General features: G+C 38.1%; 1 protein-coding gene across 7 annotated transcripts in view; it reads left to right on the forward strand.

Moving 5' to 3' along the window:
- The window catches only part of RCBTB1 (RCC1 and BTB domain containing protein 1), an 84,387-nt gene that overhangs the window by 8,375 nt on the left and 48,175 nt on the right, over positions 1 to 27,837 (forward strand). For 3 of the 7 annotated variants that reach the window (XM_037037838.1, XM_037037815.1, XM_037037846.1), the window contains 4 exons: positions 6,826 to 6,995; positions 7,374 to 7,524; positions 17,632 to 17,798; positions 20,393 to 20,551. In XM_037037838.1, the coding sequence (XP_036893733.1) occupies positions 6,870 to 6,995; positions 7,374 to 7,524; positions 17,632 to 17,798; positions 20,393 to 20,551 (603 nt within the window). In that variant the 5' untranslated portion in view covers positions 6,826 to 6,869. Of the gene's footprint in view, positions 1 to 5,915; positions 6,047 to 6,825; positions 6,996 to 7,373; positions 7,525 to 17,631; positions 17,799 to 20,392; positions 20,552 to 27,837 lie in introns of those variants that run through there. The other 4 variants (XM_037037823.1, XM_037037830.1, XM_037037849.1 and 1 more) reach the window with 3 other exon arrangements.

Genomic DNA, 27,837 nt, shown 5'->3' on the forward strand with positions numbered 1-27,837 from the left:
CAAGGTTTGTTTTGAGACATCAGCTCATAGCCTTATGGGAACTCCTTTGTAGGTAACTGTCTCCTTTTCTCTTGCTGCTTTAAGATTCTCTCCTTATATTTAATCTTGGGTAACTTGATGCTGTACCTTGGTGTGTCCCTCTTTGGGTCCAACTTCTCTGGGAATTTCTGGGCTTCCTGGACTTACTGGAAATCTATTTCTTTTTCTAGATATGGGAAATTCTGCATTATGTATTCAAATAAGTTTTCAATTTCTTGCTGTTTTTCTTCTCCTTCTGGCACCCATATAATTAGGATATTGGAATGTTTCAGGTTGTCCCAGAGGTTCATAAGTCTCTCTTCACTTCTTTTAAAATTTTTATTTATTTAGAAGAGAAGGGAGGGAGAGAAGGAGAGAAATATCAATGTATGGTTGCTTCTGGTGCATCCCCTGCTGGGAACTGGCCCCTGCTGGGAACTGGCCTGCAACCCAGTCATGTGCCATGACGGGGAATCGAACCGCGACAGTTGGTTCCCTGAATATTTTGCTTTATTTCATTTTGGATATCTTCCATTTGTTTTTTGACCAAGCTCAATTAGTTTTGATTACGAGGGCTCAATTAGCATTTGATTACCAAGCTCAATTAGCATTTTGATTACGAGGGCTTTAAATTCTCTACCAGATAGGTTGGCTATCTCCTCATCGCTTAGCTCTCTTTATGAAGTTTTTCTCTGTTCTTTCACTTGTGCCATATTTCTTTGTCTTAGTGCACCTGATAAGTTGTAAGGGGGCGAGGCCTTAGGTATTCCTCCAGGCAGGACAACTCTCTTTGCTGGGCTTTGGCACTGCCTGTGGGGGAGGGGCCAGAGAGGGAACAATGCAGCTCTCTAAGTGGGTCTCTAGTCCGCTTTCCAATGTACTCTCCTGTGAGACTGGAAGTGTCTCCCACCATGGCAACTGCTTTAGGCCACAGTCAGCTCTGAGTCTCAGTTTTGCCTTCAGCCAGTCCTTCCTATGTGGTCCACCACCTCGCCAAAGTCCACGGCCTAGCCATGTTTTTCTCAGCTGGCCTTGCCCACATGGTCTGGGGGTGGATCCTTAGGGTCTGGTTATTCTGGTTGTTTTTTCCTTTAATTCCTTGGTTGTTGGAGTTCCACGCAGTTTGATATTCTGGCACTTCTGGTTGTTTATTGATTTTAGATTGGTTGTTATCCTCATTTTGGTTGTGTGAGGAAGCAAAGGGCTTCTGCCTATGCCTCCATCTTGGCCAGAACTCCCCTTTTAAAACTTACAACAGCTTAGGGTAAACATCATTCAAATAACCAAACTTTTATTTTCATTTTAAATATTTGTTTATTTTTTGGTCACAAAATATTTGTTGTAGAAATTTGGAATATATTTAAAGAATACAGAGAAAGAACATGTCACCTCTAATCTCTCCAGAGAAATACATTTTGGTTTTATATATACTTTTTCTGTATATATTATAGTTTAAAATATTGTAGTTGTGTTGTACATACTATTTTATAACATAGGTAAGCCTTACAGGGAATATTTGGTTTTTTGTGGAATGTTTTGCTTTTAACATGAGAATAACACGTTGTTTAGCTTTTTGTTAGCATTTTTTCTCGGGATGCAAGTGGTGCACAGAAACTTGGGAAGGAAAACCACTGGATTATTCTTTCCTTAAGATACTTAGTTAATCATTGCTGAATACTTACATGCCTATCCAGGATGGCCTGGGTTCAGCAGGCCATTGAAGAGTCTTCCCTATTAGCAGTGCTTCAGTACATTGATAGAATAACTTTACATATTACTATTTGAAGTATCTAATTTTGACACCCTCTGGAGTAATGACTAAAATGAAATGTAGTTTATCTATATTTTTATTTCTTTAAAGTAGAATCCATACAATTAGAACAAAACTGTTAATATGTCTACTTCATGTTCAGGCAAGTTTAGTAAATGCCATAAGATATCAGAGCTACCCACTGCTTCTCTTCTTGTGATTTTGGGTTTTGGAGTCAGCCACAAGGTTCTTAAGTCTGATAGAGATTTCGTAACAGATTGAGCTAGTTAATTTTTAGTGATTACACCTGCTTTAGTTTTTAGACTCACTAGTATATACTCTTTATAGTTTTATGGTAGATGGTCAAATATTAAGTTTGTGAAGCTGAAATAATTATGATACTTAGTATGATTTCCTTAACACTAGCAAAGTTGCCCCTGCTCCAAGGAAAATGAAGAAATTAAACATCTTACCACAATAATTTCATTGTAATGATGATAGAGGCAATTTTGAGTTAATTAGAAAATTCTGGTGGTATTTACATTTATATTCACATTGTGCTGCTTCAGGAAATACATGCTGTATCCCTAAGCTCGAGACTGTGATATGCTGTTCTGTACAGGACATAGCACATTCTGGATTTTAATACCTCCGCAGAGCTTTTTGGAGAACCTTGTCTGAATTCTGAGGGTCACCTGTTCATGTCATCAGCTGCCCAGGTTAAGCATAAATGAAGACATATTTTTTAAAAATTTATTTATTTTTTTAGAGGGGAAAGGAAGGAGAGAGAGAGAAATATCAGTGTATGGTTGCCTCTGGTGTGTACCCTGGCCCCGCAACCCAGGCATGCGCCCCGACTGGGAATCAAACTGAGATCGTGTGGTTCGCAGGCCTGCACTCAATCCACTGAGCCACACCAGCCAGGGCAAAGACATATTTTTATACCTTAGCAGTCCATAGCCTAGGGATGCACCTTGTGCTCACACAGTCTTGTGTACCCCCTGAGGATAAAGGTCACATTTGGTTTCTAGGGTCTTCCTCCCAATGGCTTTTGGAAGAATGAAGGTATGAATGAATAACAGTTGCAAAGTTTAACCAGGCAAATTTAGAGAGAAGCATATTGGGAAGTACTTTTTATACTTGAAGCATTTAAAAAACAGATGCTGGTGTACATTTACGAGGCTAAAGTTGGACAGGAGTTATGTTGGAGAAGTTTAGGCATTGGAAAGTCCAGGACTGATGTTTCTGTAAGAAGAATGAGAGAGGTAGTGGTTGAATCCTGACTGTGCCATTTAATGCTCTGTGATGTTGGGAAATTATTTCACCTTTGAGCCTCATTTCTCATCTGTTGCTGAGAAATGGGTTATGGTTCCTTCCTTATAAGAGTATTGTGAGGATTAAATGAAACAGTGTATATAAAGCTACCTAACACAGCGTCTACAACAAAGCAGATTCTTGATCATTGTTAGTTTGTTCCTTTCTGCTCTTTATTTGCTTGTGTTATTAGGAGAAATTATTAAATACTTGCTTGACCAACATTACTGCCCTTGTCATTCTCCTGCTTTCCCCCATAGCTATTTTATTTCATCTTGAACATATAATTATAGTATTTTACAAAACATATTTTTGAGAAACCCAGGCTTGGAAGAGTAAGTGGCATGCTACTCTGATTGATTAAAGTAATTGAAAGTAAACGTGAAACTAAACACAGACCTCAGGGCTACTTTCTGCTTCTATGATGGGTGTGGATATGGAAGATATATGACTTGGTTTTTGTATTGATTCTCTTTTTTAAAGATTTTATTTATTTCTTTTTAGAGTTAGGGTAAGGGTAGGAGAGAAATGTCAATGTGAGAGAGAAACATGGATCGGTTGCCTCTCACACGTGCCCTGCCAGGAGGAACCTGGAATCTAGTCATGTGCCCTGATCACAAAGCAATCTTTCGCTTTGTGGGCCAGCCAACTGAGCCACACTGGTCATGGCATTGACTCTTATATTACAAGTCTTTGGAGAAATATCTTGTAAAATAAAGCTTCAAGTAATTTAGCAATATGGGTATACTCAGTTCATATAATCTATCATTATGAAAGTCAGCTTGGCCCTTAGTGTGGCTCAGTGGATTGAGTGCCAGCCTGTAAACCAAAGGGTCACCAGTTGGTTTCCCGGTCAGGGCACATGCTTCTGTTGTGGGCCAGGTCCCCAGTGGGGGACACATGAGAGGCAACCACACAACCACACATTGCTTTTTTTCCTCTCTTCTTCCCTCCCTTTCGCTCTCTCTAAAAATAAATAAATACAGTCTTAAAAAAAAAACAGGCTTAGTAATTTAAAAGAAAGAAAGAAAGAAAGTTAGCTTGATTTTTTCAGTGGATTGTCAGACCCTTGAGGCAGAGTTGCCTGTAACTGATTAATACTTTCAGAATAATTGTACTGCTCTCAGGAAATTACATGTTGAATGGTAATATCCCTTTGTGTTATAATTTTAAAGATGGTAAATATTATATTATGGCTAATTAATTTTATGTCTTCTCCCCCTCTTTATTTATTTCAAATTCAATTCTATATAATAGAAAATATTAAATTTTGAAGACTAACTTTGATATGGTTGATTCATATTCAGGAAAATATGCTTCTGGGTTTTCTTGGAATTTTTTGACTTCATAGACATGTACACTGTTTTACTTCTTGTGACTCTTTTCCTTGCCTGTTTTGTAAGAGGCACAGAGCAGGCCATTTGGGGGCATCTTTTTGTTAATTCTAAAATATTTCAGACAATCTTCTTATCATACAATGAACACTTATAATGAAGAAAAAGAAAAACAGTCTAGTAGAAAAAAATAGGGACTTCATATAAAAGGACGGTACATGGGCTCTTAAATATGTGAGCCCAACAGGTGAAGAATGCACATGGTGGCTCCAGGTTGCAGGGCTTCAGGTTTTCACACTGCCACTTATTAGTTTGAGCAAATTCTTAGTATCTTTTTGCCTCAGTTTTCTCATCTCTAAAGTGAGGATTAAATGACTAATAAATGTAAAATATTTAGAATAGTGCTTGGTGCAAAGGGCCGAAGAGATATTTGCTGCTGTTGCTATTGTGATTATTTCTAAAAATGATTCCCAACTTCATTCATCATAGGAGGAATAGAAGTTTAAACAAAACTAAGACCTGTGATAATACACTGTGTAATAAGAGTGTGGGTAAACAGGTGATGACATAGATGGATGGTTATTTTATATGTTGGTACTACTTTAATAGCTGTTAAAGGTAAACCAGCTATTTAATTTTGACCTGGCTGTTCCATTTCTAGGAGTTTACCTTAGAAATTTATGTATTAAAAATATAGATATATACAATAATACATGCAAATAGTAACTGCAGTACTATTTATGTAAGCAAAAGACTGGAAGTGACTTAAATTTCCCAGTGGAAACAGGTAAATTGTTAAATCTGTGTAATGGAATGCTCTGCAGTGCCATTGAAAAAGAAATGAAGTAGGTCTACATGTGCTAATATAGAATGATTTGCAAGATGTGCTGTTAAGTAGGAGGGGACACCTTCCACACACCTACATAAATGAAAAGTACTGACAGTGGTTGCTTTTGAGGAGAGGGTCTGAAAGGGAGGTTAGGGAGACTTACTTTCCTATACTCCTTTGTACTATTTGAAACAAAAAAAATTAAACATGTTTATATATTAGCTTTTACCCTCCCCTAAATCCTTTACCTGTTCCCTCCAACACACATATATATACACTCTTGCATGCCCAATTTTCAGAACATACCAATGTTATTCCAGGAATCTGGCTGGCTGTGCAGTGACAGGGAATAGTGTATTAAGTTTATTGAATATGTGATGTGATACTTGGGGCATAGCAGACATCTGATTCTTGTCATCTAAATTGGTGCTGATGGTAAAAATCTCCCTGGGTGGTGGAAACTGAGGCCTTGGCTAAGTATGCTCAAGCTCTGAAGCATACTTTTAGATGTTGTCAGTGCTGGAGCCAGAAAAAGATCTTAGTCTTCAGCCAGCCTCTCTTGGCTATTTTTAGAGGTCTGAGAAGAGAGTGAGTAGAAAGGAACTTCAGGAGTTCTGTACCTTCCTAGGGAACTGTGGTTGTATTTACCAACTGTTTGGTTCTATTTCAGATTCCACAGCTGAGAGCCAGAATGGAAATTCACTTGGCACAATAGAGTTTTGTGCTTGTGCTGCCCCCTGTTAATTTCTGGAAATACTTTTTAACCCTGGAAGAATTGAAGCCATGACCAGGATTCTTTGTGTAAAACTCCTTAAACATATCAAATTAAAGTTTTAAGGGACTTTGTACATTTCTCTACTTTTTATTGGATACTGTTTAAGCTAATTGCTACTTGCATCATCAAAATTAGGGTGAATTGTCTCACCTTGTTCAAATAACTTTCTCAGTGTGGAATGAAATATGGTCTGTGTATATGTAGAAAATGTGATCATATAAATTGGGACCAGGATATAATACTTTATTTTATCCAATAAATCTTAGGCTAGTGCTTCTTAATATTTTCACTCTAAACTATCTGAGGGGTGACCCATTCCCATTGTTAACTAGTGGCTTGGTGTGGCAGTGATATTCTACAGGAGTGAGGAGTTTTTCAGTGCATACTGGAGCTGGTAATTGGAAAGTGGGGAGGTAGAGATTAAGATTCTGATTTTTATAACACACACACACCCTACCCTCACCCTCCTGATGAGAGATCCTGGTTTTATCCAGCACATTTGTCTTCCCTCTGTTATCTGCTGTGTGCTTGCATATGCACATGCATATAACAGATTATCACTGCCTTATAAGTGCTCAAGACAAACAACTGGTTGTAGAAAGTTTCACTCCTGTTATAGGCAAAGGCCCAGATCTGAAGGTGGAAGGATTACACAGTGTTGCTAGGGAAAGTGAACAATCTGTTTAACCAAAGGTGGATAGTTTAGTTTGGAATTAGCTTTTGTTTTCTTTTATTAGCAGTGTCTTATAAAATTAGTTTAGTAGTTCTTTAATTTTTTGCTTGTAATCCTTTTTATTTGTTACAGCAGAGATGTCAGTGCATTTGTAGGAATTGCCTGAAGCCAGAGTCATGGTGGATGTAGGAAAGTGGCCAATCTTCACTCTGCTTTCACCTCAGGAAATTGCATCTATTCGGAAAGCATGTGTCTTTGGCACCTCAGCCAATGAAGCACTGTATGTTACCAACAGTGATGAGGTAAGAATCTCTCAAAATCTGGAGTTTAATTTTAGGGCTTATTTTGGGAACCAGCTTTAAAGCATTCAGTTTGAAGATTGAGAAAAGGTGGGGAATAAAAGAACACTCTTTTTTATATAATTTGTGTTTTCTTTCAGTTTCTTGGTTTAATACCACTCCATTTCTGCTACTCTGAGTTTCATACTATAGCTAAACATTCTGAAACTTAAGTAATGTCAGCAGAGTTTCACTTTTTTTTTTTTTTTTTTTACCTTTTTAGCCTTTCTCTGTCTGTTGAGCTCTTAAATTGAACTTGAATGTGCCTTATTTTCAGAGTGAAAAAGGGAGTCTTTATGTAACTTTAAGCCAAACGACTCAAACAGAACTGTCTGTTTTTAGGTCTTTGTATTTGGACTGAACTACAGTAACTGTCTAGGAATTGGAGATAACCAGAGTACACTTATACCCAAAAAGCTAGAAGCTTTATGTGGAAAGAAGATTAAAAGCCTTAGTTATGGCAGTGGACCACATGTTCTTCTCAGCACCGAAGGTAAAGAGGGAATAAGTCCAGCTTTTCAGTTTGTGGAAAATCAGTCAGTTAATTCTTTTTTTGTAATATATTTTATTGATTATACTATTACAGTTGTCCCATTTCCCCCCTTTATTCTTCGTCGTCCTGTAACCCGCCTCTGACCAGCATTCCCCGCCTTTAGTTAATGTCCTTGGGTCGTACAAATAAGTTCTTTGGCTTCTACATTTCCTATATTATACCTGATCTCCCATAATGTATTTTGTACCTACCATTTATGCTTCTTATTTCCTGTACCTTTTCCCACATTCTTCCCTCCTCCTCCTCCCCCTGATAACCCTCCACTTCTGTGATTCTGTTCCTGTTCTGGTTGTTTCCTTAGTTTGTTTTTGTTTTTTTGGTTAAGTCATTCACAGCTGTGAGTTTGTTATCATTTTACTGTTCATATTTTCGATCTTCTTTTTCTTAGATAAGTCCCTTTGACACGTCATATAATAAGGGCTTGGTGATGATGAACTCCTTTAACTTGACCTTATCTGGGAAGCACTTTTTCTACCCTTCCATTCTAAATGATTGCTTTGCTGAATAGAGTAATCCTGGACATAGGTCCTTGCCTTTCATGACTTTGAATTACTTTCCGGCCCCTTCTTTCCTGTAAGTTTTCTTTTGAGAAATCAGCTGGTAGTCTCATGGGAACTCCTTTGTAGGTAACTGTCTCCTTTTGTTGCTTTTAAGATTTTCTCCTTATCTTTAATTTTGGGTAATGTAATTATGATGTACCTTGGTGTGTGCTTCCTTGGGTCTAACTTCTTTGGCACTCTTTGGGCTTCCTGGACTTCTTGGAAGTCTGTTTACTTTGGCAGAATGGGAACGTTTTCCTTCACTATTTTCTCAATTTCTTGCTGTTCCTTTTCTCCTTCTGGCACCCCTATGATTTGGTTGTTGGAATGTTTAAAGTTGTCCCAGAGATTCCTAAGCCTCTCCTCATTTTTTAAAATTCTTATTTCTTCATTCTGTTTTGGTTGAATGTTTATTTCTTCCTTCTGGGCCAAATCATTGATTCGATTCCCAGTTTTCTTCCCTTCACTGTTGGTTCCCTGTGCATTTTTCTTTGCTTCTCTTTTCATAGCCTTCACTCTTTCCTTTTTGCAACCATACTTAACCATTTCTGTGAGCATCCCGATTACCAGTGTTTTGAACTGTGCATTTGTGCATATCTCTTCATCGATTAGTTGTATTTTTTCCTGGAGCTTTGATCTGTTCTTTTATTTGGGACATTTTTTTTTTGTCTTGGCACTCCTGTTATGTGGTAAAGGGTGAAGCCTTAGATATTCTTCGGGGCAGGGCATCCCACTTTGCTGTGTTGTGGGGGAGAGATCTGAGAGGGAACAGTGTTGCTTGCTCAGCTCTCAGGGGCTTTCAGTCACTTCCTCCTCTACCCACAAGCAAATTGGGGTCTTCTGGTGCTGATTAATCGGTGGGTGGGTTTTTGTACATTCTAGGACCCTGTGGGTCTCTCCAACAAACTGTCCTGTGATGCTGAGAGTTTCTCCCTCTTCCTTAACCCCCACAGGTTTTTTCAATCAGAGATTTTGAGGCTTTATTTCCTCATGCTGGAACCCTCAGTTGCACAGTCTGTCTTGCTTCCCACTTGTTCCTCTCGATTTATTTGCACACTAATCTGAGACTGCCCAGTCCACCAGCACCACCTTGCCCATCCTGGTCTGCCAGCTGCCACCTTGCCATGAGTCCCTGCTGGCCCTGCTGCCTGTCTCCTACCAGTCTGGATAAATGTTTCTTTTTTAACTCCTTGATTGTCAGACTTCCATACAGTTCAATTTTCTGGCAGTTCTGGTTGTTTTTTGTTTTTAAATTTTTTGTTGTCTTTCTTCCGGTTGTGTGAGGAGGCACAGTGTATCTACCTATACCTCTGTCTTCTCAAGCAGTTAATTCTTTGAAAAAAACAAAAAAGGTTTTGCTTTTAGAGAGAGGGAAAGGGAGGGAGAAAGAGAGGGAAAGAAACTTAATGTGAGAGAAACATCAGTCTGTTGCCTCTCATCTGTGCTCTCTGACTGGGAACCAAACCCACAATTCAGGCATGTGCCGCAAACAGGGATCCAGTTGGCAACCTTTCATTTTTTTGGATGATGCCCAACCAACTATTGAGCCACACTGATCAGGGCTTAAGCAGTTAATTCTAAGCTAAAGGAGGTGGGGCTCGATCAAATAATTAATTTCTAATGGTTCATTCATTAATTTTTGAGAGTTGAAATTTAAACACTGTCTAACTCTGGAACAGCCATAGGATGACTTGCAAATTAAGCAAACTTCTGAGGTTTTAGGCTACTTATGTAAAGTTGTGGAAGATTAGATGTAAAAAATGAAGTGGTCCTTCCAGTCTAATTTTTCACTAGATTTGTGATAACAAGGCAACTTGTTATCACAAATAACAAGTCGGTACATTTAAAGTTTTACTTGGCACATTTTTACAAACACAGATAAAACTGGTTTTCCTTTTTGTGTGTAACTCCTGAACTTTGAATTCAAGAACTCTTAGTTATTCCCTGGCATTCCTGTGGGCGCCATTTGGGAAAAAATGTGTGATAGATTCCTCTCCCCTTTCTCTCTGCCTTCCCAAGATCATTAAAGAAGGAGACTATTCATTTGTCTTTGATGAGTTTATCTCCAGAACTCTCTGAAACTCTGTTATTTATAACCTAAGTTCTTCCTTTTGTATTTTAGATATATTAGTTCTCTCTTTCTCTTAATCTCTTTCTAGCAGAGGTCCTCAGCTTTTTATTGGTGATCCTATAGTGTGGCATCTGGGAGACAGTTTACTTCCTTGCCTTTCTGTCTCCAGACTACGCGAGCTTCCTTGGATGTAGCCATAGGTCTTCTGAGTATTGAGCTTTTTAACTACTTTTAACTCATATCACTCCAACTAGTCTGCATCTTTCTCAAGCTGTGAGATCCAGATCTGAGCATGATTGTCTAGTAAGAGTATAACTGGTGTTGAGCATAATGAGGGGATTATCTGACTTCTGTGTCATATAATCATGCCTTCCAGCATCACATTGGCTCTTTGAGGCAGTTACAGCTTTGTTGACTGGTTCAGCCTGTTATCCATTATGACCTAATTACTTAATTTTTTCCTGAACATGTATCAATTTTAACAAGTCACTGATTTCTTACCATAAATACTTGAGGCAGTTTTTTTAGAGCAAACATACTAAAACATATACATTCAAATTTTTGGTTTTCTTCAAAGTGGTGATTTTAGGAAATTATAACTCTTCTTTTGGAATTATTTTTAGCATCCAGATTATACAGTTTTGACTATCTCAAATGTTATAATTGAAATATCAATATAAATAAACAATAAACACAAAAATATAAATATCTGATTTTCTTGTGGGAATATTTTAATTTTAATTGTAATTCGATTTTGATTGTTAAAATACATTTTATACAATATATATTAAACACGCTGTGCATTATATACCATGTATATAAATAAATATATTTGTATTGTATGTTTTACAGTCATGCTATTTTAAAACAGTTTAACGCTTTAGCCCTGTCTGGTGTGGCTCAGTAGGCTGAGCATCAGCCTGCAAATCGAAGGGTCACAGGTTCAATGCCCAGTCAGGGCATATGCATGTGTTGCAGGCTAGGTCTCCAGTAGGAGATGCACAAGAGGCAATCACACATTGATGTTTCTCTGTCTCTCTTTCTCCCTCCCTTGCCTTCTGTCTACAAATAAACTAATACCATACGATCTCACCTTTAACAGGAAGCTAAACAACAAAACAAACAAGCAAGCAAAATATAACCAAAGATACTGAAATAGAGAACAGGCTGACAGTTGACCAGAGGGGAGAGGGGAGGGAATTTCAGGGGAAATAGGGGAGGGATTTAGAGGAACATATATAAAGGATACATGGACAACAACTGAGAAGGGTGGAAATGGGAGGGGGGGAGCATGGGGGATGGGATGGGATGGGAGTAATAGAAAACCGTACTTGAAAAATAATTAAATAAAAAAATTTTAAAAAATAAAACAGTTTAAGTCATAAAATAGTGTATGGCTTTTTTTTTTTTTTTTTTAGTTTTACTTATCTTTACAGGGGAAGGGAAGGAGAGAGGGAGAGAAATATCAATGTATGGTTGCCTCTCGTGCGTCCCCTGCTGGGAACTGGCCTACAACTGAGGCATATGCCCTGACTGGGAATCGAACTGCAATCGTCTTGTTCACAGGCCCATGCTCAATCCACTGAGCTACACCAGCCAGGGCAGTGTATGGCTTTTAGTAAAAAGGAAAAGGACCTCTGTCTTAGCTGTCTTCACTCTTAGAAACTGCTCTTTGGAAGGAGCCACTTTTAACTTTCAGATGCTTCTTCTGATATTTAATTTCATATTTTTTAATTAACATGCCTATGGTGATATTTCTCAGTTTTTAATTTTAGATATTATCCTTTGACTTTTTAGGATGGCAGGTAGGATTTAGCTTTCTTTTCTCTACTTTCCCTCCACTTATTGTTTCAATATAGTGATAGCACTATTTTGATAAAGTCATTGTTCAGTGTTTGCATTATTAGAACTCTAGAAGTGAGTCCACCTCCTTTCTTATATGACTATTTGCTTTTCTGGGGTTCATTTACTTACTTTTTTTAATACATTTATCATTACCATGTACCCCAGCGCTTCTACAGGGCAGTATTGCTTCACAGTACATCCGAGCATGTCAGATCATCTCTGGAGCCTCTGTATCTTCTGCAGCCTGGGCTGTCATTCTCAGCCTGTCAAAAAACTGTCACTCTAGAACTTTATTTCACCATTATCCTTAAAAGTCCCCTCACCGTTGTCTTCTCTGAATCCCCTATTCTTTGTGCCCTATAATCCTCCTTGGATTGTACCCTCATTCGGGTGAAACACATTCTCTAGTAGCTTCCTAAAGAAAGGAGTGTAAGAGAAATCTTTGGGACCCTATCTGAAAATGTCTCTATTTTACCCTTGCAATTGATCAGTGGTTTGGCAGGACTTAGAATTGCTAAATGGAAATCATGTTTCCTCAGAATTTTGAAGTCGTTGCACCATTTAAGGTTCAGGGGCTACTCATGAGAATCTGGTGCCATTCTGACTTTTGTTATTTTACATTAGACTTTTTTCCTTTCTGGAAGTCTGAGGATCTTTTCTTTATTCCAAGTATTCTGAAATAATCATGATAATATACTCTAATGTGGGTAATGTTTAATTTACTATATTGGTGACTCTGTCAGTCCTTCAATCTAGAAATAACTTTATTACTGGAAAGATTTCTTATAATATTTTATGGACAATTTCCTTTCTTTGTTTTCTCTTTTCTGGAATTTTTCTTAGGAGAAATTTCTTCAACATATCTTACAACCCTCATGGTCGAATTTTTAACACTTCTGCTGTTACATTTCCAAGTTCTCTTTCTTGTTCTCTAAGTATTCTTTTCTAGAGTCTCCTGTTCTTGTCTCATGGATTCAGTATCTTTTCTTTGAGGTAATAATTATAGTTTATTTAAAAATTATTTTCTGTTTTCCTAGTGTTTCTTTTTTTTAACCTCCACCGATTCTTTTTTGTTTTTGCTTGTTTTGCTCTCTGACTTTTAAGAGATTTTCTTTAAAAGTTTGATGATACTTGGCTGTTTTCAGGTAAGAGCCAGGTGCTAATATACATTTTGAAGTTCTGTGTTCATGGGTGGGACTTGCCAAGTCCTGAGCTTCACTTTTGGGAGATAATAACTATTCATTCAGGATGATCCTTATGTCAGTGTATGAATTTCTGTAGGGTGGCTTCCTTTTTGTGTTAGTATTTGCCAGCTTTCTAGATACTGTGCAAGGGAAGGGCAGGGATCTCAGTGTGTAGTATGGGGACTTCCAGTTCTTCTTTCCTCACTACAGTGCCTTTTTGCTCCCTTCAGAGCTTCTCTAATTTTTTCCCCAGAGCCTTTGGTCTTATTTTCTTTGTTGTGTTACTTCGGGGAAGGGAAGGAAGCAGATTTGGGTTAAAGGGAAAAGTTGGGCTGAATTACTGTTACTATAGGAAATTTACAGCATGTAAATGCCATAAGTCTCTTGTATTTTTCCAGGGTTGGGGCAGAGTAGTTGCCTGACCCCCTAGGAAGAAGATGAGGATTTGGAGTCTTACCTGTTTTCAGTTGCACCTGCTCATGTATCTCCTGTGGTCCCTGTGCCTCTGTGAAATTCCAGGGCTGGAATTGGCTGCCCCTTTTGCTTATGTAGTGTCACCTTCTCTCTTCTGCTATGTTACTTACCACACCAGTTTGCTTCCCAGCTCCCCAAATTTTGTTGACATCTCTCCTGTTGTGTTTTCTTACTTATTTTTCTTGTCCTTGAGTGTTTATGCCTTCCCCATTCCTATCCCTTACTGTCATTTCAGTAGGATTTGGGAGTGAATGAAGATAAAAACATGTGTTAAATTCTCCATTCTTTATTGGCCTATGTGGTATTTCTAAAGGGTGTTTTATGAATATTTCGATAAATGGCTATGTTGTTAAATTGAATAGCTAGTCTCACCTGGTGACAACTCTGAAGATCAGTATTTATTTGGTATTATTTCACAGACATGCCTATGGCTTGTGGATTTTTTTTTGTCTTCTGAAGCAACATTGAATCGGATTACTTGTAAAATTAATTTTTTTCTGGTCACTTCTCCAACTCAGTGTCCAGTTTGTGAAGGCTATACTGAGTTTCCTTAAAGGTCAGAGATTCATAGGATGCTGCTTTGCCTCCCTCTAATCTCTCTCTTCCCCACTGCCTACTCTCCCTTCTAACGTTGTATTGCTTTACTGTTATATACCCTTGGGTAATTTTGCTCATCTCAATTCTCAAGTGATCCTGAAGTGTCATCCTTAGTATGTTAGAGAGACAGTGTCCAGCTGTGTCCAATTGGATTTGGTTGCTTTGAAAGCTTTTCTAAGAATTGGGACTGTGACCCATCTCATGAAGGAGTTAACTTTTCCTGTGAGTCATCAAGTAAAAAGGGAAGAAGGATATACATATGCTGTTTTAAAGAGTAAAATATTGTATTAACAAGAAAGTAATTGCTAAGGGCCAGTCTGGAGAGGACTTATAGTAACACTGTCAACATCTGGGGAGTAGGTCCTTCATCCTGAGGGGCACCTGAGCAACACAGCACAGCATTCACTAGGTCTCTGTCATGCGCTGTTTAGATCCACATCTTCCTGTATGTTTTGGGTATATCTCCTTCAGGATTCTGGTGGGCCTCTTTTCCTAGGGGAAGTTTATAAGATCTTTAGGGGGATATATCACAGCCTCTGCAGCTGGTTTCCTGGCCACAACTACTACTCTTCTTCATTCCTCTAGAAACTTTCTGGATTACCTTCATATTTGGCTAGCACCTGGCTTGGGTGGCTTACCTGATTGTGTGACCCAGATTCACATCTCTAAAGAGTATGAGCCCCTGACCATGCTGTCCTCTGGCTGTGGCTGCTGCACATATCTGTTTACTGTCTTTACTGGGCAAGTGTACTCCAGAAGACTACCAAGGTCACCTGGGTGCCAGGCCAGTTTGTTATCACTATCTCCTGTAGGCAGCTTTTGGATGCTGTAGTATATGATAGGACCAGAGAGCACTGCTACACCGCTTTTGCTATAAAGTTAAGTCCCTTGGTCTGTTAAGACCTTTTGTGGGATCCTATGTCACTGGACTAAATACTCTGTAAGCCCTCAGATAAGTGGTGCTGGCTGAGGCCCTGTGCTCAGGAAACCCGTATCTGGGTTGCATGTTGATTCCTGTCAATATGAATGGCTGCTCCTTCCAGGATAGAATGGGTCCATTTGGAGTCATCTTGCTACCAGATAGTTAGATGGTCTCTTGATGTGTGGTGCTGTATCAGAGGCTCTGCACTGGTTCTGTTACTGTTGTAGTGGGCATTCAACAATGGTAGTAAGTAGATCAGCCTTGTTTAGTGGAAATCCCGTCTTCTGTTATTTGCATTTTTCTCCTTGTGAGTGACGTTGAGCATCTTTTCATATATATAGTATTTTGCTGTGTGTAATGTGCACCTTTTTGCCCCAATTTTTGAGGTAAAAATGAGGACGTTCATTATACATGGGTATAATAATGGGGTATAATAATCTCACTTATAATGCACACAAAAATGTGGCTGCACATTATACATGGCAAAATTCAGTACTTGGTTAAGACCTGTTTACATTTCTTTCACTGTGAGCATCAATTCATTTTTCTATAGGTTTCTTGGTTGTTTTCTTAGAAGCTCTTTTTATATTGCAGATTATAAAGAGATTAACTCAGTAATATAAATTATAAATATTTTTCCCAATATTTATTTATTTTTGCTCATGTAGTTTATTTCCATGTAAAGTTTTTAAAAAAATATAACTAGATTTATCACTCTTTTTTATTGCTTCTAGATTTTGTGTTATAGGGAAATTTTCCCTACTCCCAGATTATGGATAATTTATAATTTTTTTCCTTTTAGTTCTTATATGGTCTTACTCTTTCCATTTAAATGTCTGATTTATTGGGAAGTTATGGTGCATGGCATGAGGATTGAATCTAATTTTTTAATATCACTGTCCAACTGTATCAGTCCAACTTGTAAAAGAGTCCATTATTTCCGTATATAGTTGGTTTATTTCTAGACTTTCCATTCCATTCCATTGGTTTGTCTGTCTGTTCATGTCCTAGTATTTTAGTTTTAGAAAGTTTTCATAGGTTCTAATAACTGATGGAGCTAGCTATCTTCTTTTTTTGAAGAGGTTTTTCTATTTATTCTTGTTTGTTCTTTCCATTGAACTTTTTATTCAGTTTTTCTAGCTCTAGAAAGTAACTTGAGGCATTTTACTACCATTATTTTACATTTTTAAATTTATAAAGGGAAAACTAGTATCTTTATGATTGGAATTTTACTATCCAAGAACAAGGTATATATTTCTGTTCATGTATATATTTTTTTATCTTTTAGGAGCTAATACACACATAGTTTCGGCATTTCTATCACTTGATATAACTTTAACATAATATTGTGGATTTTTTTTAGGTTTTATACTCTTTTTTCAGTCTTGAGCCTTATCCTTCTTATGATAAAATTTCCCATTTATACATTCTATCACAATTTTTGTAATAGGGAAAACCTCTTCCGAGGTACACTTCAGATGTTCTCAAGATCTGGCTTGTACTACCTGGAAGAGGACCTTAATTTTGTTGGGTTATAGTCATTCTAGAGGAGATAATTAGAGACCTATGTAAGTATGAGTATCTGTCCCCTGATTGCTAGGGGACTGTTGTCAGTGAGTTAGCAGCCTGACAATATCACTTGAATTTCTGCTATCTCTTTTGGATATTGTCATTGCCAGATGTAGATTGTCATTAAAAAGTCAGAGTGTTTTAATACCATGGGGAAGACATGAGAAAAGTTTGTAACTCTGGGATATTTGCTCTTGATACTCAGGACGCTGAAGGAGGAAATGCATGGAACAATGCTACTTCCAGAGAAGACATATAACAGAGATGTGATCTCTATCGGGATCCCAAAAAGATAAAGCCGTTAAAAAAATTAAGCCAGATTTTACACTAATAGTCTGTTTGAGAGTGGGCCTGCAGTTTTTTTATATAGTATATACAAAAAATACACTTCTTTCCACTATACTTTGTGAGTGAGTGACACACACACACATACCCCTGAGGATTCCCTGAGACTTGATATTTGGTAAAATGATGGTAAAGATTAGTACATATTGAACTTTCCTGTGTTATCTGCCTTTTGTTTGGTATCTGACACACAAACTATTGAGATGACTCAAAGTGTTTAAAAGGTCTCATTTTTGTATCTGTTTAAGATGACTTCTGACTATAAAGCTGATATTCTACATTAGTACCAATTTCTTTAACAGTTTTGCATCTTGTCTGTCCTGTTTTCTTATCCATCCCTCTTTCTCCTACCCCTCATGTATAGTTACTTTATAGAGAGGAAGGGCAATATACATAAATTAAGGTTGGAGAAAGAATTTTTCAGGATTCATTGAGGAAGAAAATACAAGGGTTACCATTTCTCCTTGGAGCTGATTCCTTGTATGTGGCCATCTTGTATAGATGGAGTTGTTTATGCCTGGGGCCACAATGGATATAGCCAGCTTGGGAATGGGACAACCAACCAAGGCATTGCTCCCATCCAAGTCTGTACCAATCTCTTGATCAAGCAAGTGGTTGAAGTAGCTTGTGGCTCACATCATTCAGTGGCTTTGGCAGCTGATGGAGAGGTAAGTGCCTTGCTTTTATTCTTTATTTTTAAACTGTGGTAAAATACACATAATATAAAATTTACCATCTTAACCATTTTAAGTGTACAGTTCAGGGCCACTGAGTACTTCCACCTTGTGTAAACATCACTACTGTTCATCCACAGAACTCTTTTTTGTTTTAGATGTTATTTATTTACTTTTAAACAGAGGGCAAGGAAGGGAGAAAGAGAAGGAGAGAAACAACGTGTGGTTGCCTCTTGCGCATCCCCCACTGGGGACGTGGCCTGCAACCCAGGCATGTGCCCTAGACTAGGAATTGAACCAGCGACCCTTAGATTCACAGGCCGGCACTCAATCACTGAGCCACAATCAGCCAGGGCCACAGAACTCTTTTCACCTTGCCAAAGTGAAGTTTTGTACCCATTAAACATTAACTCTCCATTTCCTCTTCCCAGGGCCCCTGGCAATCACTTTCTATATCTGTGAGTCGAATGATACAGTATTTGTCCTTTTGTGACTGCTTTACTTCACTTAGCATAATGTTTTCAAGGTTATCTATGTGGTAGCATGTGTCAGAATTTCCTTCCTTTTTAAAAGCTAAAAAATATTCCCTTGTATGTATATGTCACATTTTATTCATTTATCTGTTGATAGATATTTGGGTTGTTTCTACCATTAAACTATTGTGGAAGTGCTTTGCTTTAAAAAAAAATAATGACCATATTGTACTTGGTATAGTGTGAACATAGTAGCCCTGTGTGCATAGCTAAAAACATTGTAGGAACACATTCTTTTTCGAACACATCCTGTATTATGTGATCAAGACTACTCTTTTGATGACAGACTTAGTCTTACGGCATCTGAGTTTTGTGCTGTTTGCTAAGACTACAAATTAGAGTGTTTGGCAGTGTTTTGTACTTTTTTTTTTAAATGACCCCATCCCATAAGGTGTATTTTGCTTTTCAGTAAATGTAATGATATCATAGAAAATAACATTCACCATACAAGTTTCATCCTTATCTTAAAGGTTACTCATCCTATTGATTCTACTTTCCAATCTCATATCATTTTGTTCCTCTCCATCTCCATAACCTTTGGTCAAGCCTTGTCATCTGCCTGGACTATTGCTATGATCTCATTTATTCCATAGATTTTTAATTGGTCTACCTGCCCAGTATTACTTCTCTATCTTCTGTTATTTCTAAAATACAAGTCAGATTATATTGTTTCCTGTTTAAAGTCCTTCAGTAGTCTTACAGTGATTTTTATGAAATAGGATGAGTTATCCATGAAAAAAACAAAACAGCTCAGGCAGATTGAGGTTTCTTTGCTGGGATATGCTAGGGCTAGTCTAGCATGTCAGCCTTATAACCCAGAACCCACTGTCTCGTAGTCTGTTTCTTGATTAATACAACCACAGTCCCCATTTTAAAAATAAAAAAACAGCTGCCTTACAAGGGAACTGGAGATGTTTGAGAAGTGCCAGAAAAATGATTGTTGAAATTAGAACTTGCTAATTTGTACTGTATAGATTCCTGGTAATAGTCACCTTAAACATTTGTTACTTTGGGTAATTATGCTAAATATTTATATCATTATACTAGATATTCCTGTGAATCCACTTTCATTAATTGTTCTCCTAGTCTAGAAGTTATTTCCTCTGCTGCTAACATTCCCCTTCTGATTCTTTTCTCTGATCACACTCCTGTTTGATAGATCAGAAAGTTGGTAGTTAGCTTAAAGTAGCTTTTTTGGTTCTTTTTCATCTTTGTTACTAGATTTTAACTAGCTTAGAGATCTGTTTGTGTCTCTCTCTCTTAGAAATATGATTTTTAGCTTATGGCAGATCATAGGCCAAAAGTAATAAGTAGGATACAGTTGATGAGGGGAGCTGCTTGGAGCTAAGAGACAGCAAATGAGAACTCAGAGAAAATATTACCGACAGTAGACGGACAGCGTGGTATCATTTCTGCAGGGATAGAATGTCTCCATGGTACTTGGGAGCATTACTATGTTATCACGTGGAATTATGATTGATAATTAAAATGTTTACGGTCCTGAATCATCAGAAAAGGCTGTGAATGTCCAGCATTGGTGATTAGTGAAACAGGGAAAAAGCATAGTATGGTTTCAAAAGGTTCCATGAAAAAACAAGAATATTTATGGCCAAAGAGTTAAGGAGAATTTTTCATGTCACTTTACTTATGTAGTGTATACTTCATTTATTATCGATGCCAGATTAAAAAACATATATAGCTGCCATTATTGTAGAAGCAATACAGCATAGTGCTTAAGAGCACAGCTGGACTTTGTTAGGTTCAAATTCTACTTCTACTACTTGCTAACTGTGGAACCTCAAGCAAGTTATTTAACCTGTGTTTCCATATATAAAATGGGAAAGATAACAGTGTCTATCCCAGGGTCACCCTATATGATTGCTATGAGGATTAAATAGGTTAATGTAATAAAGCATGTAGAGCCCTTTAGCACATTGTAAGTACTCTTTGAAGTGGGTTTATTTTTATTTTGTGATTTTTATTGTAGTTAGATGTAGAATTTTCACCCTTACCATGCCTTCCTTTTTCCACCCCCCCCTCCCTTCTCTTATATAGGTATTTGCTTGGGGCTATAACAATTGTGGCCAGGTGGGATCTGGATCCACAGCAAATCAACCAACTCCTCGAAAAGTTACAAACTGTTTACATATTAAGAGGGTAGTAGGCATTGCCTGTGGTCAGACCTCATCCATGGCTGTTCTGGACAATGGTGAGGTGAGCTGTCTCTGCATTCATTCCCCTTGCACCTCCCCATCTCCTCTTTCAATGAAATGTCTATTTTTTTCATGATGTGTGTGTCTTAATTAGATCATGGAAGGAAGAGCACTTTGCTTGGATAACCCCATTGAGAATTAACTGGTTACTGACTGAGGAATTATCAGGGAAGTTTTCTCCTTAGTGTGAATTTTTAAATTCCAAGATTTGTTTGCAAGTAAAGATTCTAATTTTTCTTAAGTTTTCTTTTCTTTTTTTATTATTTTTCTCAGTGTCACTAATCATCATTTATATATATTCTTTTATTTATTTATTTATTTATTTATTTATTTATTTATTGTTCAAGTGCAGTTGTCTTCGTTTTACCCACCTCACTCCAGCCATCCCCACTCCCCACCCTTCGTCCTACCCTTCTTTGGTTTGTCCATGTGTCCGTTGTACATGTTCCCCAAAACACTCCACCCTTTCCCCCCCTTTATCTCTTCCCACCTCTCCTCTGGTTACTGTCTGTTTTTAATCTCAACATCTCTGATTGTATTTTTGCTTGCTTGTTTGTTTTGCTGATTAGGTTTCATTTATAGGTGAGATCATATGGTATTTGTCCCTCACAGCCTGGCTTAGTTCACTTAGCATAATGCTTTCAGTTCCATCTATGCTGTTGCAAAGGGTAGGAGCTCTTTCTTTCTGCTATGTAGTATTCCTTTGTGTAAATGTACCGTAGTTTTTTGATCTGTTCATTTACTGATAGGCACTTAGGTTGCTTCTAGTACTTGGCTGTTGTAAATTGTGCTGCTGTTAACTTTGGGGTGCATAGGATCTTTTAATTGGAGTTTCAGGGTTCTTAGGGTATAATCCCAGAGGTGGAATTGGTGGGTCAGAGGGCAGATCCATTTTTAGTTTTCTGAAGAAATTCCATACTCTTTTCCACAGTGTCTGCACCAGTCTGCATTCCCACCAACACTAAACTAGGGTTCCCTTTTCTCCACATCCTTTCAAGCACTTGTTGTTTGTTGATTTGTTTATGATAGACATTCTGAGTGGTGTGAGTGGTATCACATTGTGGTTTTAATGTGCATTTAGTGATGCTGTATCTTTTCATATGTCTCTGGACCTTCTGTATGTCCTCCTTGGAGAAATGTCTGTTCAGGTCCTTTGTTCATTTTTGTTAATTGGGTTTTTTGTCTTCTTAGAGTGGAGTTGTGTGAATTCTTTATATATTTTGTAGATCAAACACTTGTCCAAGGGTTCACAAATTATTGGCACAAATATGTTTTCCCGTACAGTTGGTTCTCTTTTCATTTTAATGCTATTTTCTTTAGCAGTGCAGAAGCTTTTTATTTTGATGAGATCCCATTTGTTTATTCTTTTCTTTATGTCCCTTACTCTAGGGGACATATCAGTGAAAATATTACTACATGGAGTATCTGAGATTTTCCCGCCTGTTCTCCTGTAGGACTCTTACGATGTCATGACTTATGTTTAAGTCTTTTATCCACCTTGAATTTATTTTTGTGTATGGTGTAAGTTGGTAATTGAGTTTCATTTTTTTGCGTGTATCTATCAAGGTCTCCCAACACTGTTAGTTGAAGAGGCTATGTTTACTCCATTTTATGCTTCTGCTAGCTGTGTCAAATATTAACTGGACATAGAGACTTGGGTTTATTTCTGGTCTCTGTATTCTGTTCCATTGATTTATGTATCTTTTCTTATACCAGTACCAGACTGTTTGATTACAGTGGCTCTGTAATACAGTTTGATATCAGATATTGTGATCCCTCCTACTTTGTCCTTCTTTCTCAAAATTGTTGCAGCTATTAGGGGTCGTTTATGGTTCCATATAAATTTTTGAAGTGTTTGTTCTCTATCTGTCATATGACATTGGTATTTTAATAGGGATTACATTGAATCTGTAAATTGCTTTGGGTAGTATGGCCATTTTGATAATGTTAATTCTTCCAGTTCATGAACATGGTGTATGGTTACATTTGTTTGTGTCTTCTTCGATTTCTGTCTTCAGTGTTGTGTAGTTTTCTGAATACAGGTCTTTTACCTCTTAGTTAGGTTTATCCTTCGGTACTTTCTTTTTCTTTCTTTTTTTTTTTATAAAGTAGCACAGAACCTTTTTTGTGGAAATAGAGAGTTTATTTTTTTAAAGATTTTATTTATTTATCTTTAGAGGGGAAGGAGAGAGGGAGAGAAACATCAATGGTTGCCTTTTGAGCATCCCCTGCTGGGAGTTGGCCTGCAGGGAACAAGCCTGCAACCCAGGCATGTGCCCTGACTGGGAATTGAACTGCGATCCTCTGGTTCGCAGGCCTGTGCTCAATCCACTGAGCTATGATACTTTATTTTTCTTGTTGTTATATTAAATGGGATTTTCCCCTGATTTCTGTTTCTGATATTTCATTATTGGTGTACATTAATGCCATTGATTTCTGAATATTGACTTTGTATCCCACTGTTTTTGCCAAATTCCCTTATTAGATAGAGTAGTTTTTGGTGGAGTCTATGGGATTTTCTATGTACACTATCATGTCATATGCAAACAATGACAGTTTTGCTTCCTACTTTCCAATTTAGATACCTTTTATTTCTTTTTCGTGTCTGAGTCCTGTGGCTCAGACTTCCAATACTATGTTGAATAGAAAATGGAAGCAGACATCCTTGTCTTCTTCCTGACCTTAGTGGGAAAGCTTTTAGTTTTTGCCCATTGGGTATGATGTTAGCTGTAGGTCTCTCATATATGGCCTTAATTAGAATGCTCCCTGTACTCCCACCTTGCTGCATGCTTAATCATAAATGGGTGCTGTACCTTATCAAATGCTTTTTCTGCTCTGTTGATATGATCATGTGATTTTTGTCTTTACTTTTGTTTATGTAATGTTTTACATTTATTGATTTGCAAATACAGTACCATCCTTGCATCCCTGGGATGAATCCCACTTGGTCATGGTGTACGATCTTTCTGACATATTGCTGGATGCGGTTTGCCAATATTTTGTTGATGATTTTAGCATCTATATTCATCGGCGATATTGGCTTGAAGTTTTCTTTCTTTGTTATATCTTTATCTGGTTTGGGGATTAGGATCTCAGAATTCTTCTTTTAGTCTGTGTGTCATTTATCTGTGCTCTGATACTGGTTGTTTCCTTCCTTCTACTTGCTCTGGGTTGTCTTTGTTGTTGTTCCTGCAGTTCTTGTAGATCTAGGCTTAGGTTGCTTATTTGAGATGTTTCTATCTTTTTTAGGTAGGCCTGTATTGCTATGAACTTTCCTATCTGGGCTACCTTCGCTGTGTCCTGTAAGTTTTGGAATGTTGTGAATTCATTTTCATTTGTTTCCAGAAACTTTTTGATTTCTCCCTTGATGCAATTCTTAACACATTCATTGTTTAATGGCATGCTATTCAATCGCCATAAATTTGAGTATTTTTAGTTTTCTCCTTGATGTTCATTTCTAGTTTTAGTCCCTTGTGGTCAGAGAAAATGCTTGCTACGTTTTCAATTTTCTTGAACTTTTTGACGCTTGTTTTGTGTCCTATCACGTAGGGTATCTGTTAAAATGTTCCATGTGCATTTGAAAAGAATGTATTTTGTTTCTTTGGGATGAAAGGTTCTGTATGTATAAGTTATGTCCATTTGACCTAGGGCATTGTTCAGTGCTGCAATGCTTTATTGATATTTTGTTTGGAAGATCTGTCCATTTTTGATAGTGGGGTTAAAATCCCCTACTATAACTGTGTTGCTGTCAATATCTTTCTTGAAGTCCTCCAAGATTTTCTTTATGTATTCGGGTGCTTCTATGTTGTGTGCATATATATTTACAATGTATATGTCTTCTTGGTGGATTTTTCCCTTGAGTATTATGAAGTGACCTTCGGGGTCTCTTTTTATGGCTGCTTTTTTGAAGTCTGTTTTGTGTGATATGAATATTGCTACCCCAGCTCTTTTTTCCTGTCCATTTGCTTGGAATATTTCTTTCCAACCCATCACTTTCAGTCTGTGTATGTCTTTTGTTCTGAGGTGTGTTTCTTCTAACCAGCATTTGTGTGGGTCATGTTTTCTTATCCATTCAACTACTCTTTGTATTTTGATTGGAGCATTAAATCCATTAACATTTAAGGTTATTATTGATACATATTTATTCATTTTTCCCCCTTTATACCTGTGTTCCTCTCTGTCTCACTCTTTTCCTTTCTCTTCTTTTTTTTAAAATATATTTTATTGATTATACCATTACACTTGTTCTATTCCCTCCCTTCATTCTCCTCCACCCTGCACACCCCCTCCCCCACCATTCCCCCCCTTTAGTTTATGACCATGTGTCTCAAGTTCATTAGATTCTATATTTCCCCTACTATTCTTGCCCTCCCCCTATTTTCTACCTACTGTCTATGCTATTTTCTGTTCCTTCTCCCCCTTTCTCCTCCTCCCACTCCCCTGTTGCTAACCCTCCATGTGTTCTTCATTTCTATGGTTCCACTCCTGATCTAGCTGTCCTCTTGGTTTGCTTTTTTTTTTTTGTGTGGTTGTTGATAAATGTGAGTTTGCTGTCCTTTCACTGTTCATATTTTTCATCTTCTTTTTCTTAGGTAAATCCCTTTAACATTTCTTATATGATAAGGGCTTGGTGATGATGAACTCCTTGAATTTGATCTTATCTGAGAAGCACTTATATCTATCCTTCAATTCTAAATGAAAGCTTTGCTGGATAAAGCAATCTTGGCTGTAGGTCTTTGGATTTCATGACTTGGAATACTTCTTTCCAGCCCCTTCTTGCCTGTAAGGTCTCTTTTGAGAAATCCGCTGACAGTCTGATGGGAACTCCTTTGTAGGTGACTGCCGCAGGCCGTCGCAGCAAGGGTGGTCACGAGGTGAGGCGAGGGACTTAAAAGAATGGAGAGGACCAAATGCTCTGCTGGCAAATGGCAACTTTATTCAAGGAACAGCTGTCTTAAATACAAACTGTTAACGCCTGAAGCAAGACTGCAAGGAACTAGAAACAATGTTGTTTTTCAAAGTTCGTGCACTCCCTTAAGCTATCAAAAGGGCAAGAAGTTCTCATAACCGTCTTGGAACATGACACTCATGCCAAAATCTTGTTATATCCTTCAAGGCTGGGAACTAGAAGGTTAGGAAAATGTCAAGGTACCCGCTGGCTCCAGGGACCAGAAACCAAGTTCATCCACCATTTTCACAGTGGAGAACTCTGTCCTTGATCCCCTTGTGGCCTGGCGGGCCCCCACATTTCCCCCTTTTTTATTTTATATAGCGCACTGGCTCTACATCCTTTGTCATGTTCAGCTTATGTTTTTTGAGGTCTACGTGTAAGCCACCGATTTGTTTGATAAAAAGCCGAATGATGCAAGGTATACACAACAAAAGCAGAATAACGAAGATACCAAAACCTATCCAATTATAAAAAAAATGTCCAAAAGAGGGAAACTGCTTGGATAAATCGGACAAGAAATTCTGAGCATCTCGAGCAATATCTATGTTTAAAGGAGGGGCACTGATCATATCCTGAATCTCTCTATGTAACGTAACAAGGTCTAAAGAAGAATTGCAATTATGCTAAATCCCTAACAAATGATTGCGAACCTTTTCCCATGGAAACTTAGTTGAATTATAAGAAAAGGGGGTGACACATATATGAGAGAACATGAAATGACACTTCAAGGAAGACCGAACCTCGAGTGAGTTTAACTCTTCTCCAACAATTCTAACAGTATCATATAAGGCATTCAATTTCTGTTCTACTTTTCGGTCCCAGTCCTCTTGGGTTTGAAAGGCAATAGAGACATTATGTGCTAGCTCATTAACAAAGTCTGCTGTTTATACACCTTCAGTTAGGGCAATAGCAGCTGTAGTTGCTGTCGCAATGAGGGCAATCAGGGTGGTAATTCCTGCAATAAGCGTCCCTATAAATCTTTTTGATCGGGCTAAAATCAAATCGTTAGTAGCCTTAATAATAGCATACCCTGGATCACTAAACAAGGGGATTGAAAGGTTAACAGGTACAAAAGCGAAGGCAGGTTGCTTTATAACGGCAAACGAAGTAACATTCATTGATGCATTTAAACAATTGGTTAGGAAGCAATTATGACAGCTTAAGTTATACTTTTGATTATATATGAGTTGAATATTTCCGGCTACAAAAGCTTATGGATCTGGAACGCAAGCAATAATTGAAACATTTTTCTGAGTTCCAGAAACATTTATAGCATCCTGGTTTCCTAAATGAACCCACTGAACATTTCTCTTAGCAATAGTAACATATTGAAGGGCAGCAACCGCCCTCCATAGCATACTCTGAAATGTACGGTTGTTTCAAGTCCATATACCATACAATAGGTTCATAGGTCTGAATGTTCCAGGGTGGTAATCGCTCCAGTCACAAAGTCCTTGATCACAGATGGTATAGTTGAAATGGCAAATCCTCCAAGCAGGTCCCAATTGACTTGGGGACGGCGTTTTCTGTGTACACAATGGGATATCAGGTGGAGGATCTCCTGGTCCTACAATGGTAGTTGAAACATTCCGTCGAAGGTATAGCAAGTCCACACCCCAATGAGTCCCATCAGTGAAATTCCCATCCCAATCGGCGTATCTAGAGATAAGAGTGCAATTATTGTTATTTAATGAAAAACAAATGGGTACGGTAGTAGATAATCCTGTATAGTTATAAAGTATAGATATTGGAATAACATGCCCTATAGAAGGAGGTCCTAAAACTTTAGTGTTGTTAACGTAAACAGGGATAAAGTCCTTATCATTCCAGGTCACAGGATGACTTAGGGGGGATTAGGGACAAAAGCCCAATACTCTTCATGAAGTCTTTACTTGAATCCTCAGCATCCACAAAAGGCTCAGCAAAATCGCTAGGCGTTGGATTCTTCTCCGAGCTCGCTCCGGGTGGTTGAGACGAGGTTGTATTGTCAGGCGTGCTAGCCGTCTCCGCAGCCGGTTCATCTTGCCTCTGGGCATGTCTGACACAGCGTTCGGGAAGCCAACAAGGGGCTTCTGCGTCTGTTGGAAAAACACAAACATGCCCCCTGCCCCAGACTAAAACTGGGTCAGGTCCATGACGAGAGCCATCTATGGGGTCTCTCCAATAAACCAACGGGTAATGTCGCATACGCGGCCCCCAATGCCGATCAGCCGCGGAGCGTCCCTCTACATCCAAAGTTAAAAAGTTAAGAACAAATAAGGAATGTGACACTAACAGTTTAGGAGAATGAGGATCATACCATCTAGGGACTTGAACCCTGGACCCTCAGATTAAAA

This window comes from Sturnira hondurensis, unplaced genomic scaffold (assembly GCF_014824575.4).
Source record: "Sturnira hondurensis isolate 20B ecotype Veracruz unplaced genomic scaffold, ASM1482457v3 Scaffold0001918, whole genome shotgun sequence".
NCBI lineage: Eukaryota > Metazoa > Chordata > Mammalia > Chiroptera > Phyllostomidae > Sturnira > Sturnira hondurensis.